This window comes from Canis lupus, chromosome 10 (genome assembly GCF_003254725.2).
Source record: "Canis lupus dingo isolate Sandy chromosome 10, ASM325472v2, whole genome shotgun sequence".
Lineage (NCBI taxonomy): Eukaryota > Metazoa > Chordata > Mammalia > Carnivora > Canidae > Canis > Canis lupus.
Window position 1 is genome coordinate 66,849,124 of NC_064252.1, and position 20,645 is coordinate 66,869,768.

Below are 20,645 nucleotides of genomic sequence, written 5' to 3' on the forward strand. Positions count from 1 at the left end.
ATAGGATTGCCACAGCCAGAGCCACACTACTGCTTTTTCATAATATTTTCTTTTTGTTTCTTTCTTTTGAATTTCTACAGGGCTGCAAAGTATGCCAGGGGAGTATGTAGCTCGGGGTGGTCCAATGGGTGTGAGTATGGGACAGCCAAGTTATACCCAACCCCAGATGCCCCCCCATCCTGCTCAGCTGCGTCATGGGCCCCCCATGCATACGTACATTCCTGGACACCCTCACCACCCAACAGTGATGATGCATGGAGGACCGCCCCACCCTGGAATGCCAATGTCAGCATCAAGCCCCACGGTTCTTAATACAGGAGACCCAACAATGAGTGGACAAGTCATGGACATTCATGCTCAGTAGCTTAAGGGAATATGCATTGTCTGCAATGGTGACTGATTTCCAATCATGTTTTTTCTGCAATGACTGTGGAGTTCCATTCTTGGCATCTACTTTGGACCAAGGAGCATCCCTAATTCTTCATAGGGACTCTTAAAAAAGCAGGAAATACCAACCGAAGTCAATTTGGGGGACATGCTAAATAACTATATAAGACATTAAGAGAACAAAGAGTGAAATATTGTAAATGCTATTATACTGTTATCCATATTACGTTGTTTCTTATAGATTTTTTAAAAAAAATGTGAAATTTTTCCACACTATGTGTGTTGTTTCCATAGCTCTTCACTTCCTCCAGAAGCCTCCTTACATTAAAAAGCCTTACAGTTATCCTGCAAGGGACAGGAAGGTCTGATTTGCAGGATTTTTAGAGCATTAAAATAACTATCAGGAGAAGAATCTTTCTTCTCGCCTAGGATTTCAGCCATGCGCGCTCTCTCTCTCTCTCTCCTTCTCTCTCTCTCTCTCTCTCTCTCTCTCTCTCTTTCCCTCTCTCTCTCCCTCTCTCTAGCCTGGGGCTTGAATTTGCATGTCTAATTCATTTACTCACCATATTTGAATTGGCCTGAACAGATGTAAATCGGGAAGGATGGGAAAAACTGCAGTCATCAACAATGATTAATCAGCTGTTGCAGGCAGTGTCTTAAGGAGACTGGTAGGAGGAGGCATGGAAACCGAAAGGCCGTGTGTTTAGAAGCCTAATTGTCACATCAAGCATCATTGTCCCCATGCAACAACCACCACCTTATACATCACTTCCTGTTTTATGCAGCTCAAAAACATAGACTGAAGATTTATTTTTAATATGTTGACTTTATTTCTGAGCAAAGCATCGGTCATGTGTGTATTTTTCCATAGTCCCACCTTGGAGCATTTATGTAGACATTGTAAATAAATTTTGTGCAAAAAGGACTGGAAAAATGAACTGTATTATTGCAATTTTTTTTTTTTTGTAAAAGTAGCAGTTTGGTATGAGTTGGCATGCATACAAGATTTACTAAGTGGGATAAGCTAATTATACTTTTTGTTGTGGATAAACAAATGCTTGTTGATAGCCTTTTTCTATCAAGAAACCAAGGAGCTAATTATTAATAACAATCATTGCACACTGAGTCTTAGCGTTTCTGACGAAAACAGTTTGGATTGTATAATAACGCCAAGCCCAGTTGTAGTAACGTTTGAGTGCAGTAATGAAATCTGAATCTAAAATAAAAACAAGATTATTTTTGTCATGCTGACTCCACTGCTTGAAAAATTTGTTTACTGCCCCCCCAAATTTTTAATGATTAATGCAGTAAATAGGAAAATTAATTTTAGCTCCCTAAGACATATTTGTACTTGAACATTTTAACCACAAAGTAAATTATTTGATAATAGTCACTGATTTCTTTAAGCTGACTTAATGAACTCCTAATATCAGCAAATTTAAGGCCTGAGGGTACTAAACTAACTGTAGACTCAGATTGCATCCAACAGAATTACTCACCTAATATCAGTGAAATTATTCTTGCACGTAATGGCAAACCTAAGTACAGAGGTAAGTCTTTTACTGAGAACGTTACCTAGGATGAGCAGTAGATGTTTATTAGGGAATTAACTCTGTGAATTGAAGAGACCAGACTTCAAAATCTAATTTTTATAAATATGCTCTATGTTCTCATTGGATAAAACTGGTTATTAACCAATTTTCCAGAACAGCTGTACAGAATTTCTGCATGGCAGCCAGCTAAATGGTACAAAATAACATGTTTAAGCTGGACTAGCTTATAATTTTATTTAAATAAAATTGCTGCTATAAAACGTGCTTCCCAAAGCTAAAGGGAAATATACAAATATTTTAATTAAGGCAAATCCTCGGTTTAAAAAAAAAAAAAATTCATCCTTTTAGGAGTGATTGCTTTGTAAACAAAGGATGGGTCAGAGGAGAGCGCCTTCAACTCCAGTCTGACTTTTCCGGCCCATGTCACCCTATAAACCCGCCCTGAACAATTCTATTTTCTATTTGAAAAGAGAAACCAGCTGTGGGTTGGGTTTACTAGGTGACGTGTGATTGACTGACTCACCTGCTGGAGCGCGGCGCGCATTCTCACCTTTTGTTTATTGGGCCTTGTCCCTAAACACGTGGGTGCGCGGCCCGGGACGGAGCTGGACCCTCGGCCGCCCCCGCCCCGCCCCCACCCCCACCCCCACCCCCTAGGCCGGATTGTTTAAATTTCTCCTGCGGACCCGCTGGCAGTTCCTCGGCGACGTAAATAGTCCGTCTTAAGTGAGATAATTCTCTCTTGGGGGGGCTGGTTGCTAGCAGTGAACCACCATTTATTTACTTTAAAAATTCATAATAAACTTTATAAACTAACCCGTCCCTTTGCCCCTCCTCCCCAGTCCAGGCCTGGGTGAGTAGGGTATTTTCAGCCTTTATTCTTGACGGATGCTCCGGCCCGGGTGGGGGAGGGAAAGAAAGGGGAGGAGAGAGCAGGAGGAGGAGGAGGAGGAGGAGGAGAGAGATATGGGAAGCGGCGGGGGCTGGGGGGCTGGGGGCGGAGAGGCGGGCGCCGGGGGAGACCTAGGGCGCCAGTGAGGGAGAATCGGGGAATATGGAGACTATGAAGATTCGAGATCCTTAGTGTCCAATGAACTAGAAAAAAAAAAAAAAAAAAAAAGTAGGATGCCCTGCGTCCTTCCCCTGCGTTCCCCGCTCCGCGTGGCGGCCTGGTGAGGGCCTGACTATGCTCCCGGCCTTTCTCCCCCGGCCTGGGCGTCCCCGCTCCCTTCTTAGCTTTTCCTCCTGCAAATTTCGGAGCCAGCTCCGACGTTATTGAGGACACTTACGGAAAGAAAGAAAGAACAGAGGTGCTGAGGGTGTTGCTGATGTTTCTTAAAAGGCAAAAACAAAACGCCCTCCTCTAAACAAGGGCACGCAATTGTACCTGCTTTTTAAAAAAAAATTATTATTTTATGGGGGGGGGGGAAGCCCGCTGGTTGAGTGAGACTTTTTTTTTTTAAGGCAGGATTTAAATATTTTTTTAAAAAATCAAAAATATTTTACCCTATCATATTTAATCAGCTGTAATTATAACACATTCGAAATGAATAATATGTCTTGACAGTATTTTTATTGTTATTGTTCATTGCATGATGTTCGACTGCTTTAGAAGCACAGGAAAGAGAAGTAAACGCGCTACAAATGGGGAATTACCCTCGTTTAGCATTAAAATTCATTTAGATAAAATTGCCACAAACATTTAAATGGGAAGATTAGTTCCCCCTCACGCCTTATTGCACTCGCTCAATGGTTCCGTTAAGAACATTTTACACGTTGGAAATTCCGTCTTCTCAGACGGCTTGCTGTTTCCTAGTTACCCACATTCAAAGCAAAGGCAGCAGCAAAGGCAGCCGCAGCAGCAGCAGCAGGAAAAAAAAAAAAAAAGTTTTGGCAACTGGTCTGCAATTCATCCGCCGCTGGCCCCAGCCTCCCCCCTCCCCGGCAGCCCGCCCCCCACCCATCACCTTTCCCCACCCCACCTCTTCTCTCCCCATTAAGCAATTTGCTGAGCCCTGTCCTCCAGAAAACAAGTTGCTTGGTTGCACAGTATTTGAATATAATGTTAAAATACAAAGAAGCCAGTTCGTCCCTCTCGGGGTCTCCCCTCTGGGGCTGCGGCTGGGGGTGGAGGGCTGGGGTGGGGTGGGGTGGGGAGGGGAGGGGGGGAGGGCGCTGACTTTCCTCCATCCCCTGCTCGGAGGCCACAAGGCACTTTTTTTTTTTTTTTTTTTTTGGCTTTCTTTTCTGCCAGGACATTTCCAGGAAATCCACCACTGTTTTCTGCCCGCATTAGAAACGCGTGAAAGAATTAGTTTGGAAAAGTCGGTGCAACGTCTAGCTTCTCCCTCGCCTTCTCCCCGGCGCTCTCCCTTCTTCCCCCTCCGCCCCCGCCCTCCCGCCCCCTCCTCCCCGCGCAGGGCCGCAGGAGCCCGGGAACGTCGGCTTCGACTGCCATCTTTTGGGGATTTGGAAAAACGACTCGGTAGGAAACGGAGGGAGGCGGAGGCGGAGGCGCGGGGGGTGGGGGGAAACCCCCTTATTATCCTGTGTCGGAACTGGCTCCCTTAATCTCATGCTTAAATATTTGATGTGGAAAAATTACCCATAAAATTAGTTACTAACAATTTCAAATTGAAATCACTTATCGAATTATAAACGCATTAAAGCTGTATGGATGGTATTAGGGTTTCCTCGGGAGGCAGCGGGTGTCTTCCCACCGGGCGCCCGGCCGCCGAGTTCCGCCCCGGGGAGGGCGGCGGGAGGCGCGCGCGGCGCTCGGGCGCGGGGTCCGGGCCGCGGGGACCGAGCGCGCGCCAGGCCCGGGCCGAGCCCCCCCTCCCCGCCCCTCCGGCCCCGCCGCCCCCGGAAACCTCCTAGGCGGGTCCGACGCTCCCGAGAAGGGAGAGCTCGCTCGCCCCGGGCCGGCGGGGCACCGACCCCCGCGGGCCGCCCCGTGCGCGCCCCTCCCCGGGCGCGGGGACCCCGGCCCGGACCCTGTGCCCCTGACCACGGCTCTCCCATTGGAGCGCGGGCCCCTGGGGGCGCCCCCACCCCCTCCCCGGGAGCGCGCTGTCTCCTCCCCGGCGCGACAGCAAAGTCAAGTGTCCTGGGGCCGCCGGGGCTCCGCGGGCGCTGTCGTGGGCAACCCGGGCCCCCTTCGTGCGGGACCCGGGGCTGCCCGCTGCCATCGCTCCCGGAGCGCCCCCGGGGCGCGGAGGGCGCGGGGACCCGGGCACGGGCTGCTGGGGACGCCCCGGAGCCCTTGTGGATGCCGGCAGGCCCTCCCTCGGCCCGCGGGAACGCGGTGAACACCTGGGTCGGCTCAAGCCCGCGGGTGGGCGCCGGGACGCGGGGGAGGGCCGTGGCACCGCGTGGCACCGCGTGGCCCGCACCCGCGCGCTCCCCTGCCCCCTCCCGCGCCCCCCCTGCGCGCCCGACTGTCAGGCGGTCCGCAGCTCTCGGGGTGGCCAGGTGCGCTGTGCACGGGGCTGGGGAGCCCCTCCCAGGTGAGGGAGCCGCCGGAAGGCGGAGGGGGTGCAAGGGGGGTGCAGGGGGGGTGCGGGGGGGGCGGGGGGATCCCTTTCTGGCCGGATCCGCCCGCCAGCGTGTCCGTAACATTCTCTCCCAAGGCGGAGCTGAAAAAGGAAAAACAAACAACACATTGAGCAATCAGTTCGCCACCGTTTGAATCTGGAAGAGTTTTGGCCCTAAAAACGGGCGCCCCGGGGGTCCCTGGCGGGGCGGGGGGGCTGGAGGACACTTGGGGCGGCGCCCCAGGGTCGCGCCTCCGCCCGCAGCCCCGGCGGGAGAGCGGGGCGCTGAAGCCCTGGAGACGGGGGTGCGCGCGCCGCCCGCCCGCCTTGGATGGGGCCCCGGGAGCCCCGACCCGGCCCGCCCGCGGGCGCGCTCACCTCTCCCCGTGAGGCGGTACGTGCACCACCCGAGCGACCATCTCCATCTCCAGGCGGAAAACGAGTCCCGGGACCGGGACGATTCGGGCAGCGGCGAATCGAGTCACCTGCTCGGCGGCCGCGCAGCCGGCTCTGCGCGCGGGGGCCCGGGGGGAGGCGCGCGGCGCTGGGGTCTCCCGCTAGGCGCCCCCGCCTGCCCCGCGGGTCAGGAGCCCCGCGCCTGCTTCCCGCGGCCCCGAGGCTGGGCTCGCCCCGCTCGCCTCCCCCACGTCCTGCGCGCCCCGGGCACCCCCACCCCCCTACTCACACCTCTGCGCTCCCAGCCCCCTCCCTCCTCCCAAAGCGGCTCGCTCCCCTTCTCCACCGAGGGGCCCCGGGCTCTCACCCCCCACGCACCCCTACGCCCCGCGGCCTCAGGTCTTGCAACTCCAGCCTGGGTAACCTTTCGCCTTCTCGCGCTCGCCTGCTTCACCCAGAGACCTGCACACGGGTGGGTGGGGGCGCTCGGCGAGGCCCCCCCGGAAGCGCCCTGCTGGAGGGGGGGCCCCCTGGGGCCTCAAACAACCAGATGCCTCCGTCTGGGGGGAGAGCCCTGCGCCCCTGGGCGGTGCCACCTCCGGGAGACCCAGCAAAGCTGCAAGCGCCCCTGCAGACGCCCCCCCTGCCCCCCAACTCTGGCTCCGAGCGGCGTCTGGCACCGCGGGGAGATGCAGGCGGGCCACGCGCCGCGTCCCCGCTGGCCGACCCACGAGGCGCCAGCTCGTCCTGGAGACTCAGTTTCCCCCGGACGGTCGTGGAAGCGGGGGAAACACAAGGCCAGGGCTGTGCGGACCCACGTACCCCACCCGACCGCGTTCTCCAGAGGTGCCTTTTCAGGTGGTCCCTAAACTGTGAAGGGCCCGCTTTGTGTGTTATCTACTGGGGGTGGGGATGGGGGAGAAGGAGACTCCCACCGCCCGCTCCCGTCTTTAATGTCTGAAATAACGAAATGCCTGTGTGGCAGCTGCTGCTTGAGCCAAAACTAACTCTTTGGAAGACGGAAAAGAGTGAAAGGCAAAGAAAGACTGTTCATTTTTTTTCCTTTGGTGCCGTTTGGGATGTCATCTGTTTCCTTGGCGACTGTGTTCAGCCCCCGGAGCCCCTGGGCTCCTGGATTGTTAGGGGGGAAAAAGCATGCTATTTCTGCACCGTCATTTATCACTGTCACCGCATAATGATTCCCCTTGCAGCCCCTTATTGATGTTTGTAATTGCATTATCTCATAAAGGAGGATGATCAATGAAACCGAGCCGTGCATTCTGGGGTCAGAGGAAGCCAAAGTACTGTTTGTCCCCTTTAATACAACAAGTACTCATTATCTTTAGGTCTGCATTCAAAAAATGATCTGATCTGGGGCTGACCCTGTCGGACATCCCAACACTTTTTAAAACGCGGTTTGTGTAACCTTTTGCTTAAATGCTAAATCAAGTACCTGTCTTGCATTTCAACGAAACAAGATGCTGAAACTGAATGGGAGAAGGTTGCTTCCCTTTTCTTACTTTCTTTCTTTCCTTTTTTTTTTTTTTTTTTTCCTGAGAGGGGTGCGGTCGTCTGTAGCCTCCCGCGATTTTACACTGCAACTGCTTAGTGCTATAGTGTAGAAAAAAGCAGCGCCCAACAACAAGGGACCCAAGTTCTCTAAGGAATGAAAAAAAAATGGGGGTGAGTGGGTAAAAGGTATCTGGGAGCATTTAACAAGGTCGCTACTAAAAGATCAGAATAAAACCACATCCGGTTTAATTAATAAGAGCTATAAACTGAGATAATTCCCCACGATTCTGCCCTCGCTGCTCGCTTTTACAGACTCATATCTCTTCGGTTTAGATAAATGACTTTTGTGCCTGTTCGATTCTCACAACAACAATAACTAAATCAGTTGCACGTTCTGTATCTAAAACCCTCTACAAACTCCAGCAAATAAAAAGAAGTTCATTTGTCTATTAAGGGAAGTATTTAGTTGAGCAGAAATGTCCCAGCAACGCTGAATGGAGTTCATGTAATCCCATGAAAATCAAGTCATCTTGTTGCACTGAAGTAAATGAAAAAATACAAAGGAGGAAAGGTCCAAGTGTAATTTTAAACTAAATGCATTATTGCACCGTCACAGTGGAAACGTGATTGTGTGGCTGGGAGGGAGTGGACAGCAACTCAGCTCACAGTTAACTTAAAGGTTTTAGAAAGGAAACAAGTATCCCAGGTTTGGTTATCATTTTAATTTGTGGAAAGAGGAGAAATGGAGATCATTCTAGTTCATCACGTCCATAAATTAGGGTGAAAAACCCCTCCAAAGACAAAGTAAAGCAAAGAGCTTATTTTAAGCATTGCAAGGCGGTATTACCAGAAAGACTGAGAAGTTCCCAGTCTTCTGAAGATGAATTTTCCTTATGTTAATGACTACCCACCCCCCTCCCCCCCAAAAAATAAATGACAGAAAGAAAAGAAAAAGGAGAGAAGGAAGGGAAGAAAAGACCGACCGAGTCTGTGGGCTTATTTTTCAAGTTTTAGAAATAATTTTAAATCCACAATATACATCAACATTTTAAAATAAAAAGATCTAAATGAAAAGCTCTCACCGAATGAGAAAATGAGTAGTTAAATAAAACAGAGTGTGTTCCTATAATTTGACACCTTGACCCGAAACCTTAAATCGAATGCTAACGATAACAAAGGGCTGAAATATTCCCATTTGGAAAAATAACTTTACTGATAAAACTAAGAGAAGTTTCGACTGTGTCGAAGTATCACTTAATTTTTCCCTAGGAGGCGGGTTCTTCTAAAAAGTATTATTTTCCAGCAATTCTATCAAATCACTTTGAAATAATATATGTTTTGTATTATTTAAATATTCTGGCACTTTCGTTCTTTGAAAGTGCTCAAAGTGAAATGGATATGCAGCAGCGCATATATTTAATATAAATGGTATCTTGTCGTTAACATAAAATATTAAAGGGAAAATAAACTTTGGGCTTTGTCAGTCGAGATAGAATTTTTTAGCATAATACCCTTTTTCAGAACACACAAATGGAACCCTTTGATTTTAACCAATCAACACAAGTCTTTCTCTTATTTGGTTGGGGATCTGGCTCCGTGTACGTTTTCTATTTTTAATATTTAGTGTTATAGCCCACGGTTAAAATAATGAAAAATTAGTCTCGTTTCAGAAATTATTTATTTATGGAACGAACATGATTAAAACATAAACACACACACAAACTGCAGCTGCAACAGAAAAAAAAAAAACAACCTGATTTACGGTTATTAAATCTTTGATCGCCATGTTAATGTTTCTTTTTCTACCTTTCATTTGCATTTTAATCTATCGAATCTTTACAATTTTGCTGCCTCCTATTTCCATGATTGATTACAGATCTGAAATAAGAAAAACCAAGCCTAGCTTTTCTTTCTTTCTTTCTTTCTTTCTTTCTTTCTTTCTTTCTTTCTTTCTTTCTTTCTTTCTTTCTTTCTTCTTTCTTTCTTCTTTCTTTCTTTCTTTCTTTCTTTCTTTCTTTCTTTCTTTCTTTCTTTTCTTTCTTTTTCTTTTTCTTTCTTTCTTCTTTTTTTTTTCCTCTCCTTTTTTCTCTCCCCCTTCCTCCCCCCCCCCACCCCCCCGCTCCCCGGGTGGATTTCTGAAACTTTCTCTCAATGCTAATGTAGACAGGACAAATTAATTCTGCTCTTTTAAATGTCAAAGGTATAAATAAAAAATGTTTTCTGTCCCAAACGTGAATATTTTCCCAGCCGCCGGTTTCCGAGTCGTAAAAGCCCTTATCCCAGCCCAGCGCAGTGCACGGCGAGCTGCAGACGCGCGCTCGGCGGCGCGGATGCTCTAAGGGGCGCGTGGAGCAGGAAAGGTGAGGAGTTCATCGTCCCTGCAGCATCCGCCGCCGGCCTCGGGCCCCCCGTCCCTCTGCACCCCCCCCCCCCATTGGGGCCCGAGGGTGGCCGCGTCCCAGTCCCACCGTCGCCCCCGAGCCCGGCGGGGGCTCGCTGTGGCTCCAGGAGGTTTCTTGGCACAAGCAGTAGAAAGACAAAAGGGAGGCGACGCGGGGCTGTTTGTTTTCTCTCCCGGCCTACCCTGCCCCTTGGCCCCGGCCCCCGCCCCCGGCCCCCCCCCACGCCCCGGCCCCGGCCCCGGCCCCGGCCCCGGCCCCGACGCGGCGCTCCGGGAGCCAGGCGCGGCTCGGGCTCCGCGGGGCTGCACGCAGGCTGCCCCCCTCCCCTCCCCTCCCCTCCCCTCCCCGCGGGGCCGCCTCCCCGAGCGCCCCCCGCCCGCCGGGAGCCGGTCCCAGGTGCGCGGGGGAGGCCGGCGGGGCGCGCGGGCAGGGACCCCCACGCCCCCGGGGCGCCTCCGCGGGGTCTCAGCGGCCGAGCGCGGCCCGACCTCGCGGGCGGCTCCAAGGGCCGCGCGGTGCCCCGGCGGGGATGGGGGCGCCGGGAGGAGCCGAGGGGCGGCCCCGCGCCCCCAGACCCCCGCGGGGCGCACGGGCGGTGGGGCGACGGCGCCCGGAGGCCGCGGAGCCGGACAGTGCGCGCAGCGGCGCCCTGGGGGCTGGGGAGCACCCGGGGGCTGGCCGGGGCGCGGGGGCGCGGGGGCACCTTCCCGGGACCCGAGGGGGAGTCGGCGCCCCCATCCCCCGAGACCCCAGGGGACCTGCGGCCTGGAGATGGGGGGGCCTTCGTTCCCGGGGATGCGCGGGGGCACCGGGGACACCTTCCCCGGACCCCAGGGGGACCTGCGGCCTGGGGGGAGCCGTCGTTACCGGGGATGCGCGGGGGCGCGGGGGGCACCTTCCCCGAACCCCGTGGGGGAGTCAGTGCCCCCCCACCCTGAGACTCCACGGGGACCTGCGGCCTGGAGCTGGGGGGCCTTCGTACCCGGGGATGCCCAGGGGGGCACCGGGGTCACCTTCCCCGGACCCCGTGGGGGAGTCAGCGCCCCCCACCCTGAGACCCCACGGGGACCTGCGGCCTGGAGCTGGGGGGCCTTCGTACCCGGGGATGCCCAGGGGGGCACCGGGGTCACCTTCCCCGGACCCCATGCGGGAGTCAGCGCCCCCCATCCCCAAGGCCCCACGGGGACCTACGGCCTGGGGAGGAGGGGCCTTCGTTACCGCGGATGCGCGGGGGCACCGGGGTCACCTTCCCTGGACCCCGTGGGGGACTCGGTGCCCCCATCCCCGGAGACCCCACGGGGACCTGCGGCCTGGGGGGGGGGCTTCGTTACCGGGGATGCGCGGGGGCGCGGGGTTACCTTCCCTGGACCCCGTGGGGGAGTCGGCGCCCCCCACCCCGAGACCCTACAGAGACGTGCGGCCTGGGCGGGGGGCTTCGTCCCCGGGCCCGCGGGGCGCCTAACGGATCGCAGAGGGGCGCGGGGAAGACGTTTGATCCGGGCCCGACCCTTTGTCTTGAAGCGGATTAGGCAGCCGGAGAAATAGGAGGAAAAACAGAAAGTCTAGACAGGAAAACTTATTGTGTTCACAAAATATAAAAATGAACCGAGCCGGTCTGGTACCTGGAGGGTGAAGATAGATCCTTGTAGACAAGTGCGAAGACAAGACGGGGAAGATTTAAAGTGAAAGAAACGGCAGATTATTAAGAAAGTAATAGTAAGGTGTCCCATACACTACAGTTTTATTGTTGGGTAGTAACTACCCGATTTATTTATTGCCGGGGCTATATAATAGAGATAATGACCACAAACTCAAGATAAATTCTCAGGCGCCCAGCTGGACAATTCTTTTTTATTTAAGAGAGCGCGCCTGAAAGGTGAGCCTCATCTCCTCCCCTCCTGGAGGATCCGTCTTGCTTTCCAGCGCATTATGAGCCTGACATGCAAATAAATAAGTGCTGCGGGCTCTGTGGGTAGGCCCCGCGGGATTTATCTCAGGTGTGAGGGGAACATACACGGAATATGAATTTCCCCAGGAGCAGCGGGGATTCCTCCCTCGGCCTCCCCTTCCCACCCAGCTGTCCTGCCGGTGGCCCTCCCTGTCCCCTGATGACAGCAGTGACCGCCCTGTCTCGGCTCCCGGTTCCCGGACACACGGGTCTGGGGAGGGCGGGAGGCCGGGGGAAACCCGCAGACACCTCCCCAAAGCAGGTTGACCCCCTGGGACTGCGGCCAGGGGCGCGGCGACAAAGGGGAGGTGGGTTTGTAGGTAGGACTCCCAGGAGGGGCCGCCCTGGGAAGCCTGCTGACGTCGTTTGGAAACCTGCGAAATGGTGCCCAAGTTGGCTGTCCTGGTCCGTCGGGTTGACAGGCCCCAAGGGGAGCCAGAAGGAGCCCGGACTCCCCTGGGGACCTGTCCGCCTTTCTTGGCCTCAGTTTCTCTCCCTCCCTCGAGCCAGGCAGACGGAGCCACAGTCAGGGATGGAGTGACCCCGGGCCTGGCTCGCCCGCCGCCAAGGTCAGGAGGGGGCGGGCGGAGGCCTCAGGTGTTGGCTCTGGTGACCCGCTGCTGGTGGCTGCAGTAACAGTCACCCCGCCTCTGAGAAGCCGACCTCCTCCTCCTCCCCCTCCTCCTCCTCCCCCCCGGGGACTTCTCTCCCCCCACCTGCGCCCTGCACCTCACAATTCAGCCCGGCCAACCCCCCCCCCCAACGTGAAGTCAGCATCCTCTTCTGGGTGTCTTGCCTTCTAGCTCATTTTTGGGGTGACCTTCAGACATAGAGTGTCGCAGCCCCACAATCACCACTTCTGTTCAGAACTTCCCTTCCTCTGGGTTTGCCGGGGAGAGAGCACACCTTACACCTTACACCTTACACCTTACACCTTACACCTTACACTTTACACCTTACGGGGACTGGGCGGGAGGAGAGCAGCCAGCAAGCGGGAGGGGGCGGGTGGGGCGAGAGGGAAAGGGGTGAGGGGCTGGGGACCCGGAGCCAGCAGCGGGGTGCGGGTGCTGGGGCGGGAGCCAGGAGGGAAGGGGGATCTGAGAGAAGGGAGAGAAGAGGCTGCTTCTGTAATTCGGCGGTTTGTAGGAGGGATGATATGATGAGGCTGAGAAGGAGGACAGTCCTCGTCAATCTTTTACAATATTGGTGTCATTCGAGCACAACTTTATCTTTGAACCAGAATATCTGTTTCAATGATTTCCATAAGCACATAAATTATAATCTTCAGAGCCTTCAATATTTCTTTCTGTACTTTATTAAGTGTTATTGCAGAGGCCATTTATGAAGTGAATGATTCAACTTTTAATCTTTTGAACATTAAAGTGTATTCCACTGAGTTTCCTTTTCCAAATAATCTAAAATAACAAAAAGAAACTAAGCTCATTACATGAACAAGTGACAAGCGTTTTGCTCTCAGCCTGGCAAGTTGCCTCACTCACTTCAAAGGATGATAAACTAATTGTTTCCAGAGTTTATAAGTAATTAAGCTATTATTTGGGGAATTTATGTAGCAGTTTTATTCACCATAGAACTTTCCAGTGAGAATAGCCAAAGACAAGTCTTCAAAAATACCAAAATTTTAACAATTAAAAAGTCTGTCCTTTTTGATAATAATGAAAGCTATTTTTATTTTTAAAAGCAGTGGAAAATGTAAGCAAATGTAGTTTTCTTCCAAAGTATATGATAGGTAGAGGTCATTATGTGTAATTAATGCTGAAAGGAAAATGAACATGTAATGGCTTCCAAAGATTAAAACATCTGTAACTATCAAGTTTTAAAAAGTTAATTTTTAAAATCATTCAGCTTGATTCATCTCAATATGTCTGGCAGGAAAAAAAAATACGCCCTTTTAGGATTCCATATGGAAAGTTTAAAAACTTAAATAATTTTAGTATTTTAATCAACTTTTGATGCCTGGACAATAAGAATTAATGCCAAGGAATGTTAAGTGCTTGCATTTCCCTGATTTTGCAACAGAGAGATGTACTTACTTATTCACCCTTAGATTAAAATGAAGAGACTACTTCAAAAAAATCTTTTCAAATGCATTAAATTCAAACAAACATTATTTCTCTAGTTCAACCCATGTTTGTCATTTTTAAATAACACGGTCTGCCCAAAATAAAACAGTGTTCATTAAGGGAAAAAGTAAGGCTTTATAAGGAAGTGATGAATTATTCTGTAAATTTCAGCAAACTATATGACACTTTAGTTTAATAGACATATTGTTTATACACGCAGCAATGTGCTATTTTAACATATTGTTTTCCATCCAGATTTTTTTTTTCCTTTGGAAATGAGCATGTTTGGTTGTCACATGAAGGAGTTAGAAATTAATAGAATTTTCGTGTTAGAAGGAAATATCTTTGGAGAATCGCATCGAGATAGAAATGTGAGGATCCGAGTAAAGGGCTGTAGGAGCTTGTTTGAAGTAAGAGACGTGTTCTGGAAGTTACCTACAAAAACTGGGAACATAAAAAAAAACAAAAACAAAAACAAAAAACCTGGGAACATGAGCTGGTTCAAGATCCATTCCCCTCACCACAAAAAAAAAAAAAAAAAAAAGTGGGAATTGGCTCTAAGGGTCTTACAAAGAAAATACCGAAGTCCTAGCTACTTGTTTTAAGGAAAACGTCTCCAAAGCAAGCCCGGGGTGGAGTTGGCCGGGAATGGCATTCGACTCAAGGTCGGCGTCGAATTTGTGGCATTTGTGTAAGCCGGGGCAGTTTAGATGTGTCGTCGTGTCACCGTGTCTGACTCAATGTCCACTGCCCTTATTCCACTGGACTCACATTGTTAAAGACCCAGAGCCCCGCAGCAACCCGTGAGGAGTAACCCAACGCCACTAACGCCGCAGTGACTGACCTTCCGGAGGCCGGGCGCCCTTGGACTCCCTTCAGGACACTCAGCTATTGAAAATGAGCTCGTTCCGGGAAGACAGTGGTGACTCTGTTGCAGTGGCACCTGTGGCATCTCACACCACACCTGGGCCGGACCTCGCCGAGACGGCCACCACCCGTGATTCGCACCCAGAGCCCGAAGGCGGCTCCAGGCACATTCTGTAACATGAAACACGCTATTCTGATCAAGGGCGAATGACATCTCTTTGCACATCCCTCCACAGGCTTCAGGAGGTGACTAGAGGCCTCTTTGAGGGTTTCTTTGCAGTAAAAATATTTCCCTGTTAAGGGGTGCTGCCCTGACTCTATGTTAAAGCTTAATGGTCAGAGATTTCACGGTGTGTTGAGTTCAAGATGTCCATGCCGATACCACCCAGAGAGAGAAATGCTGTCGTCCCCGACCTATGCGCACGTTGGAAAGGGGTGTTGGGGTGCAGGTGGCGGGTGGTGCTGACGCAGTGGCCGGACTTCTCGGCACTCCGTGTAGTTGTCCTGACTCCATAACTCGAGCATGATGCACTTTATCTTCGTCGGATCTTTTTCCCAATCACTAAGTGACATTAATATATTTCTGCCTTACGGAATCCCTGGGTGGCTCAGCAGTTTAGCACCTGCCTTTGGCCCAGGGCGTGATCCTGGAGTCCCGGGATTGAGTCCCATGTCGGGGTCCCTGCATGGAGCCTGCTTCTCCCTCCTCCTGTGTCTCTGCCTCTCTCTCTCTATGTCTATCATGAATAAATTAAAAAATATATATATATATATTTCTGCCTCGTGAATCACTCCGCAGAGCACAGCACGCCAAGGCACTGCAGTACATTCTATGGGCTGTTGGGATAAAGTCCACCTCTCCAAGAGCTCCAGAGTTCTTTCCAGAGGAGTCCTGACTCCTAAGAGATATTTTTCTGTCCTCAAGTCTCTACGGGCCTCTAAGAATTCTGAGATGTTTTGCTTTGATTTTCCCCATCTGGCCACCAGGAGTAAAATGACGGTCCCTCGTCGTTCCAAAGAATTAGCCGAGAGCAATTAATACATCTTTCGATTAAGTGGCTTCACAGAAATGAAAGGTGACTTGTCCCCTAATCATGGACAGCGATCCAGGAGGCTGGAAACAGCGCGAAGAGAAGAGCGGAGCCCAACGGCTGGAACCTTCCCCTTTAGTGGAAGAAAACGAATCCACAGATACGCTAGTTTTCGTTTAAATTCCGTATTATTCTGCTCAGGCTCTTGCCTTACTTCTTTATAGATTCCTAGCATATTAGGCTGAATCCTTTTTAAGAATGAAAAAAAGATTGTGTGTGTGTGTGTGTGTGTGTTATAAACTCTTGAGCACCTAATGTGCCCTGAGCAGTGAGCGGGACACGGGGGTCACCGGGATTAACAGGACATTGTCTCTGCCCTCAAAGGCTCATTGAAGGGTGGGGCGGATAAGAAAGTCACAATCCCAACCCCTGGCAGTATGCACGGGTGCTGTGGGAGCAAAGTCACACCCACAACCTGGGGAGAGGGAGCCCCCAGAAGCCTTTGTGACAGGCCAGGGTGAGGCGAGGTAGAGATCAGGACGTGTTTTCACATCTGAGTTAGGCCAAGGAACGGAAGCCACTGTGAGCGCACACGAGGGAGAGTCTAGTGCAGGGGGATTGGCTACACGGGACACAGAGGCTGCGAAGGTAGCCAGGTGGCAATAAGGGACCAAACACTGAGCCGTCACAAGGAGCTTTGGTCCCATGTTAACTGGAAGGACGAGGGCGCAGCTGCCAGAGGCCAGGGGTTACTAGGTAGAAGGAATAACCAGGCCGGGCGAGCCCAGCGGGGCTGCGGCTACGAAGGAGCTACAGGAGAGAGAACTCGGGGGTCCTGTCTCTCTACTGTCAGCAGTACCGCTTGTGGCCGAAGCCAGCAAGGGACCAGCCGACAGGGACCCAGGGAACACAAGATCGGGGTCCCCATCCTGCAGCGCAGAGCAGGCGCCAGCTTCGAAGCTCCCAGTTCCAGGGGCGCCATAGTTTCCAGGCCCACGTGATGTGCACGTGCTCTTATTCTCTTCTTCCAAATGAAGAGTGTTATTGTTCATTTGGGGGTTGGTTGGTTGGTTTGGGGCTGTGGAAGGAGGGGAGGGATGCCCCAGGCACGGGCCTGAGCTTGGGGACCAAGGGGCTCATGTAGGGAATGCCGAGCTGGCCAGTGCGGCCGCAGCAGAGGGCCAGGAGGAGGTGTAGGCGGCCGCGAGTTGGAAACTGTCACGTTGAGGACGTGAAATAACTGGTGGCACCTGTAGCAGCTCCACTTGTGGGCGAGCGTCATGGCCCCGAGGCCAGGGGAGTTCAGATTAGGGGGCTGGCGAGGAAGCCCCCTTGGCCACCTTGGGTTCGCTTAGACCAGGATCTCATTCAGCCACAGAACTAGTGAGGACACCGATGCAGTCATCTTCGGGAACGTGCTAGAAATTGTTCACCAACTCCACGGAGACATTCCGGGGGCCACTTCCACGCTTGGAGGGCTAACTCTGAGACTTTTCCCCACTCCCACAAAATAGGAATAGCTTGGTCCATGATCTCATGGATGTTAACCTCGTCAGTGACAGTTTGAGGCAGGTAGGAGAAGCAGGTGGGAGACAGGAACCAGCCAGGAGGCTGTCGTGAGCATGGCGGGGACCAGGGGCGAGAGTGGAGTGTATGGAGAGGCACCCATGAGACGGGAGGCTAGTGTGAATGCTGGGGTGGGGGGGTGGGGCGAGGCATAAAGAGAAGATGGAAATAATGACAAGATTGTGGTCTGGAAAGCTAGGCAGGTTGTGCTTCCATTGGTTGGACGGTCCCTTTACAAGAAGGGACATACTAGAAAGAAAGACGAAAACTTTGCTTTAGGCACGTTAGTGTTAAGATGCTTATGGGCTATCAATAAGATAAGATTTAGAGGCGCTCATTAGGAGGATGAAGACTTGGGTCTGTATTTTGTAGAGAAGTCTGGAAGATGCCAGTTTGGGAGGAGCTGCTGGAGTAGATAAGGTCATTCGGGATCAGGTTCAAAAAGTTTATGGTCACCATGAGATGTCAACTCACGCCTGTTACCACGTGGTCACCATGAGATGACCACGCCAACTCACGCCCGTTAGACCGGCCAGTCTCAACAAGACAAGAAGTATCAAGTGCTGGCGAGGATGTGGCGCAACGAGAACCCTCCTGCACGGTTTACAGGAGAGTGAGTGGGTGCGGCCAGTATGGTGGCTCCTCAAGAAGCTAAGAATGGACTTCCCACAGGATCCAGGAATTTTATTTCTGGGTATTTATCAGAAAAACACAAAAACACTGACTCAAAAAGATCTCTGCGACCCCCTGTTGACTGCAGCCTTATTTACAAATAGCCAAGACCTAGCTGCTCCCTGCAGGTCTGTGGATGGGGATGGATGGATGGATAGATGGATGGATGGGTGGATGGATGGATGGATGGATGGGTGGATGGATGGATGGGTGGATGGATGGATGGATGGATGGAGGGATGGGTGGATGGGTGGATGGGTGGATGGATGGATGGATGGATGGGTGGATGGATAGATGGATGGATGGATGGATGGATGGATGGATGGATGGGTGGGTGGATGGATGGATGGATGGGTGGGTGGATGGATGGATGGATGGATGGATGGATGGATGGATGGAGGGATGGGTGGATGGAGGGATGGATGGATGGATGTGTGGATGGAGGGATGGGTGGATGGGTGGGTGCATGGGTGGATGGGTGGGTGGCTGGATGGATGGGTGGATAGGTGGGTGGAGATACACACAGTGGAGTATGACTCAGCCATAACGAAGAACAGAATCTCACCATTTGCACCACCGCGGATGGACCTGCGAGGATTGTGCCAAGGGAACTAGGTGAGGCCGAGGAGGGCACGGACGGTCAGATCTCACTTATAGGTGGAATCTAAAACCAAAACCAAAACCCCAAAACCATGCTCACAGCTACAGAGAACCGACTGTGGATGCAGGGGGCAGGGGCTTGAGGGTTGGCAAACTGGGTGAAGGGGGTTGGAAGGAGCAGACCTCCAGTTATACGTAGGTCACAGTTGCGTAATGAGTAGCACAGTGACCCTGGGCGATCCTGTTGTGTTCTGTAACTACATGTGGTGATGACCGTCAACTGGCCCTGTTGTGTGGTCACCTCCCAGCACACACGGGGGTCGCATATGCCGGACACCTCACCCCGACGGGATAGTGCACGTCAGTGATGCAAGTTTACGGAGAGAGAAGGGTAAGGAGCAGGGCTGTGGATAAAGGGAACATGGAGGGGGAAGGAAGTGCGAGTTCAAAGACGGGAAGGATGTGCCCACACTTGTCTAGGGAGCGGCAAGATGAGGAAGTGTCGAAGTTGCCAGAAGGAGGTGGTCAGTAACAGGGAACTGAGCTGTGACTGGGCGGAGGGGTGTCCTGGCTCCAGGCCCGGGATGGCCGAGGACACAGTGGAGGTGGCCCACGCCCGGCGGCCTTCACATTCTGGTTAGAGATGCGGGGAGTGCTGCCCCTCGCTGAGATATGAAGATGGAGGGGAGTGGCCGGACTTCAGCTCGGAGCGCCCCCCATCTATCCTGCCCAGGGCCCCCCGTTCTGGACAGACCAGTGAGGAACCAGAACTGAAACTCAGCCGCAGGGTTGCCAGAAACAGGGTCACCTGCTGGGTGGAGGACTTTGCTGCCCATGAACAAAGTCACTCTTTCTTCCTCCCTGCCTGCCTTCCTTCCTTCCTGCCTTCCTTCTTTCTTTTTTTTTTAAGATTTTATTTATTTATTCATGAGAGAGACAGAGAGAGAGAGAGGCAGAGACCCAGGCAGAGGGAGAAGCCGGCTCCCCGCAGGGAGCCCGATGCGGGACTCGATCCCAGGACCTCGGGGTCACGCCCTGAGCCCAAGGCAGACACCTCATGGACCCAGGCGCCCTCTCTCCTCTTACAAAATTGACAAATGGCAGAGTCACCCATTTCCCTGGTGGGTCCGTAACCCGTCATCATGCGGAACAGGGACTCCAGGCTGCAGTCCCTCCAGGTGCCTGGAGATGAGGAGCGGAGCCCTGGAGGTCCCCACACAGCACCAGCCCACTGGCAGGTGGTGGGCCCTACCCACACGCTCTGCGCAGGGCACGCCCCTGGAACACGTTGTCTTTGTCATTGACTGAGTCGTGTACTTTTATACCCGGGAGCTTTTTGATTTGTTGGTCATAGAAACAAAGAGAAATGATGATCTGGTTGGTAACAGGGCCAGCTGGGCCATGGGCTCCAGTGAGCAGATGCAAGTAAATATCTGGCGTCTTGCCCTTGTCTTTTTGAACCAAATGAAATTAGAAAGCTCCCAAATAGGTAAATGTTGCAATCGGAGCAAACCGCTACCTCTAAACTTACAGTGTGGGACAGAAACAGGGTCCAAGGGGAACTCAAATGACACCGGTTTGGGGAAAATCTGAAACCCAGCTTGGTTTGGGAAGCCACTCAAATCTTTTTTTTTTTTTTTAATATATACATTTTTATTTATTTATTTATTTATTTATTTATTTATTTATTTATTTATTTTAAATTTTTATTTATTTACGATAGTCACACACACACACACACACACACAGAGAGAGAGAGAGAGAGGCACAGACATAGGCAGAGGGAGAAGCAGGCTCCATGCACCGGGAGCCCGACTTGGGATTTGATCCCGGGTCTCTAGGATTGTGCCCTGAGCCAAAGGCAGGCGCTAAACCGCTGCGCCACCCAGGGATCCCTATACATTTTTTATTTAAATTCAATTTGCCAACATATAGTACAACACCTGAAGCTTGCTGCAGCTTGGATCCAAACCTCCCATGAACAGGCTGAGGCTTCAGGCCGCAGGAGTGTTGATGAGCTTACTCGTGTCCCCCCCCACCTCAGGACTCCCCCGCCAACAATCCATACGTCAAAGCCCGTAACTCCCAATATCT

The 20,645-nt window shown here is 52.2% G+C and overlaps 1 protein-coding gene across 6 annotated transcripts in view; it reads left to right on the forward strand.

Moving 5' to 3' along the window:
• The window catches only part of MEIS1 (Meis homeobox 1), a 165,495-nt gene that overhangs the window by 134,621 nt on the left and 10,229 nt on the right, over positions 1-20,645 (forward strand). For 3 of the 6 annotated variants that reach the window (XM_049115592.1, XM_049115599.1, XM_049115593.1), the window contains one exon: positions 81-1,632. The exons of 1 other annotated variant lie outside the window; for it this stretch is intronic. In XM_049115592.1, coding sequence (XP_048971549.1) covers positions 81-364 — 284 coding nt within the window. In that variant the 3' untranslated portion in view covers positions 365-1,632. Of the gene's footprint in view, positions 1-80; positions 1,633-4,194; positions 4,364-20,645 lie in introns of those variants that run through there. 2 more of the 6 variants (XM_049115595.1, XM_049115596.1) reach the window with 2 other exon arrangements.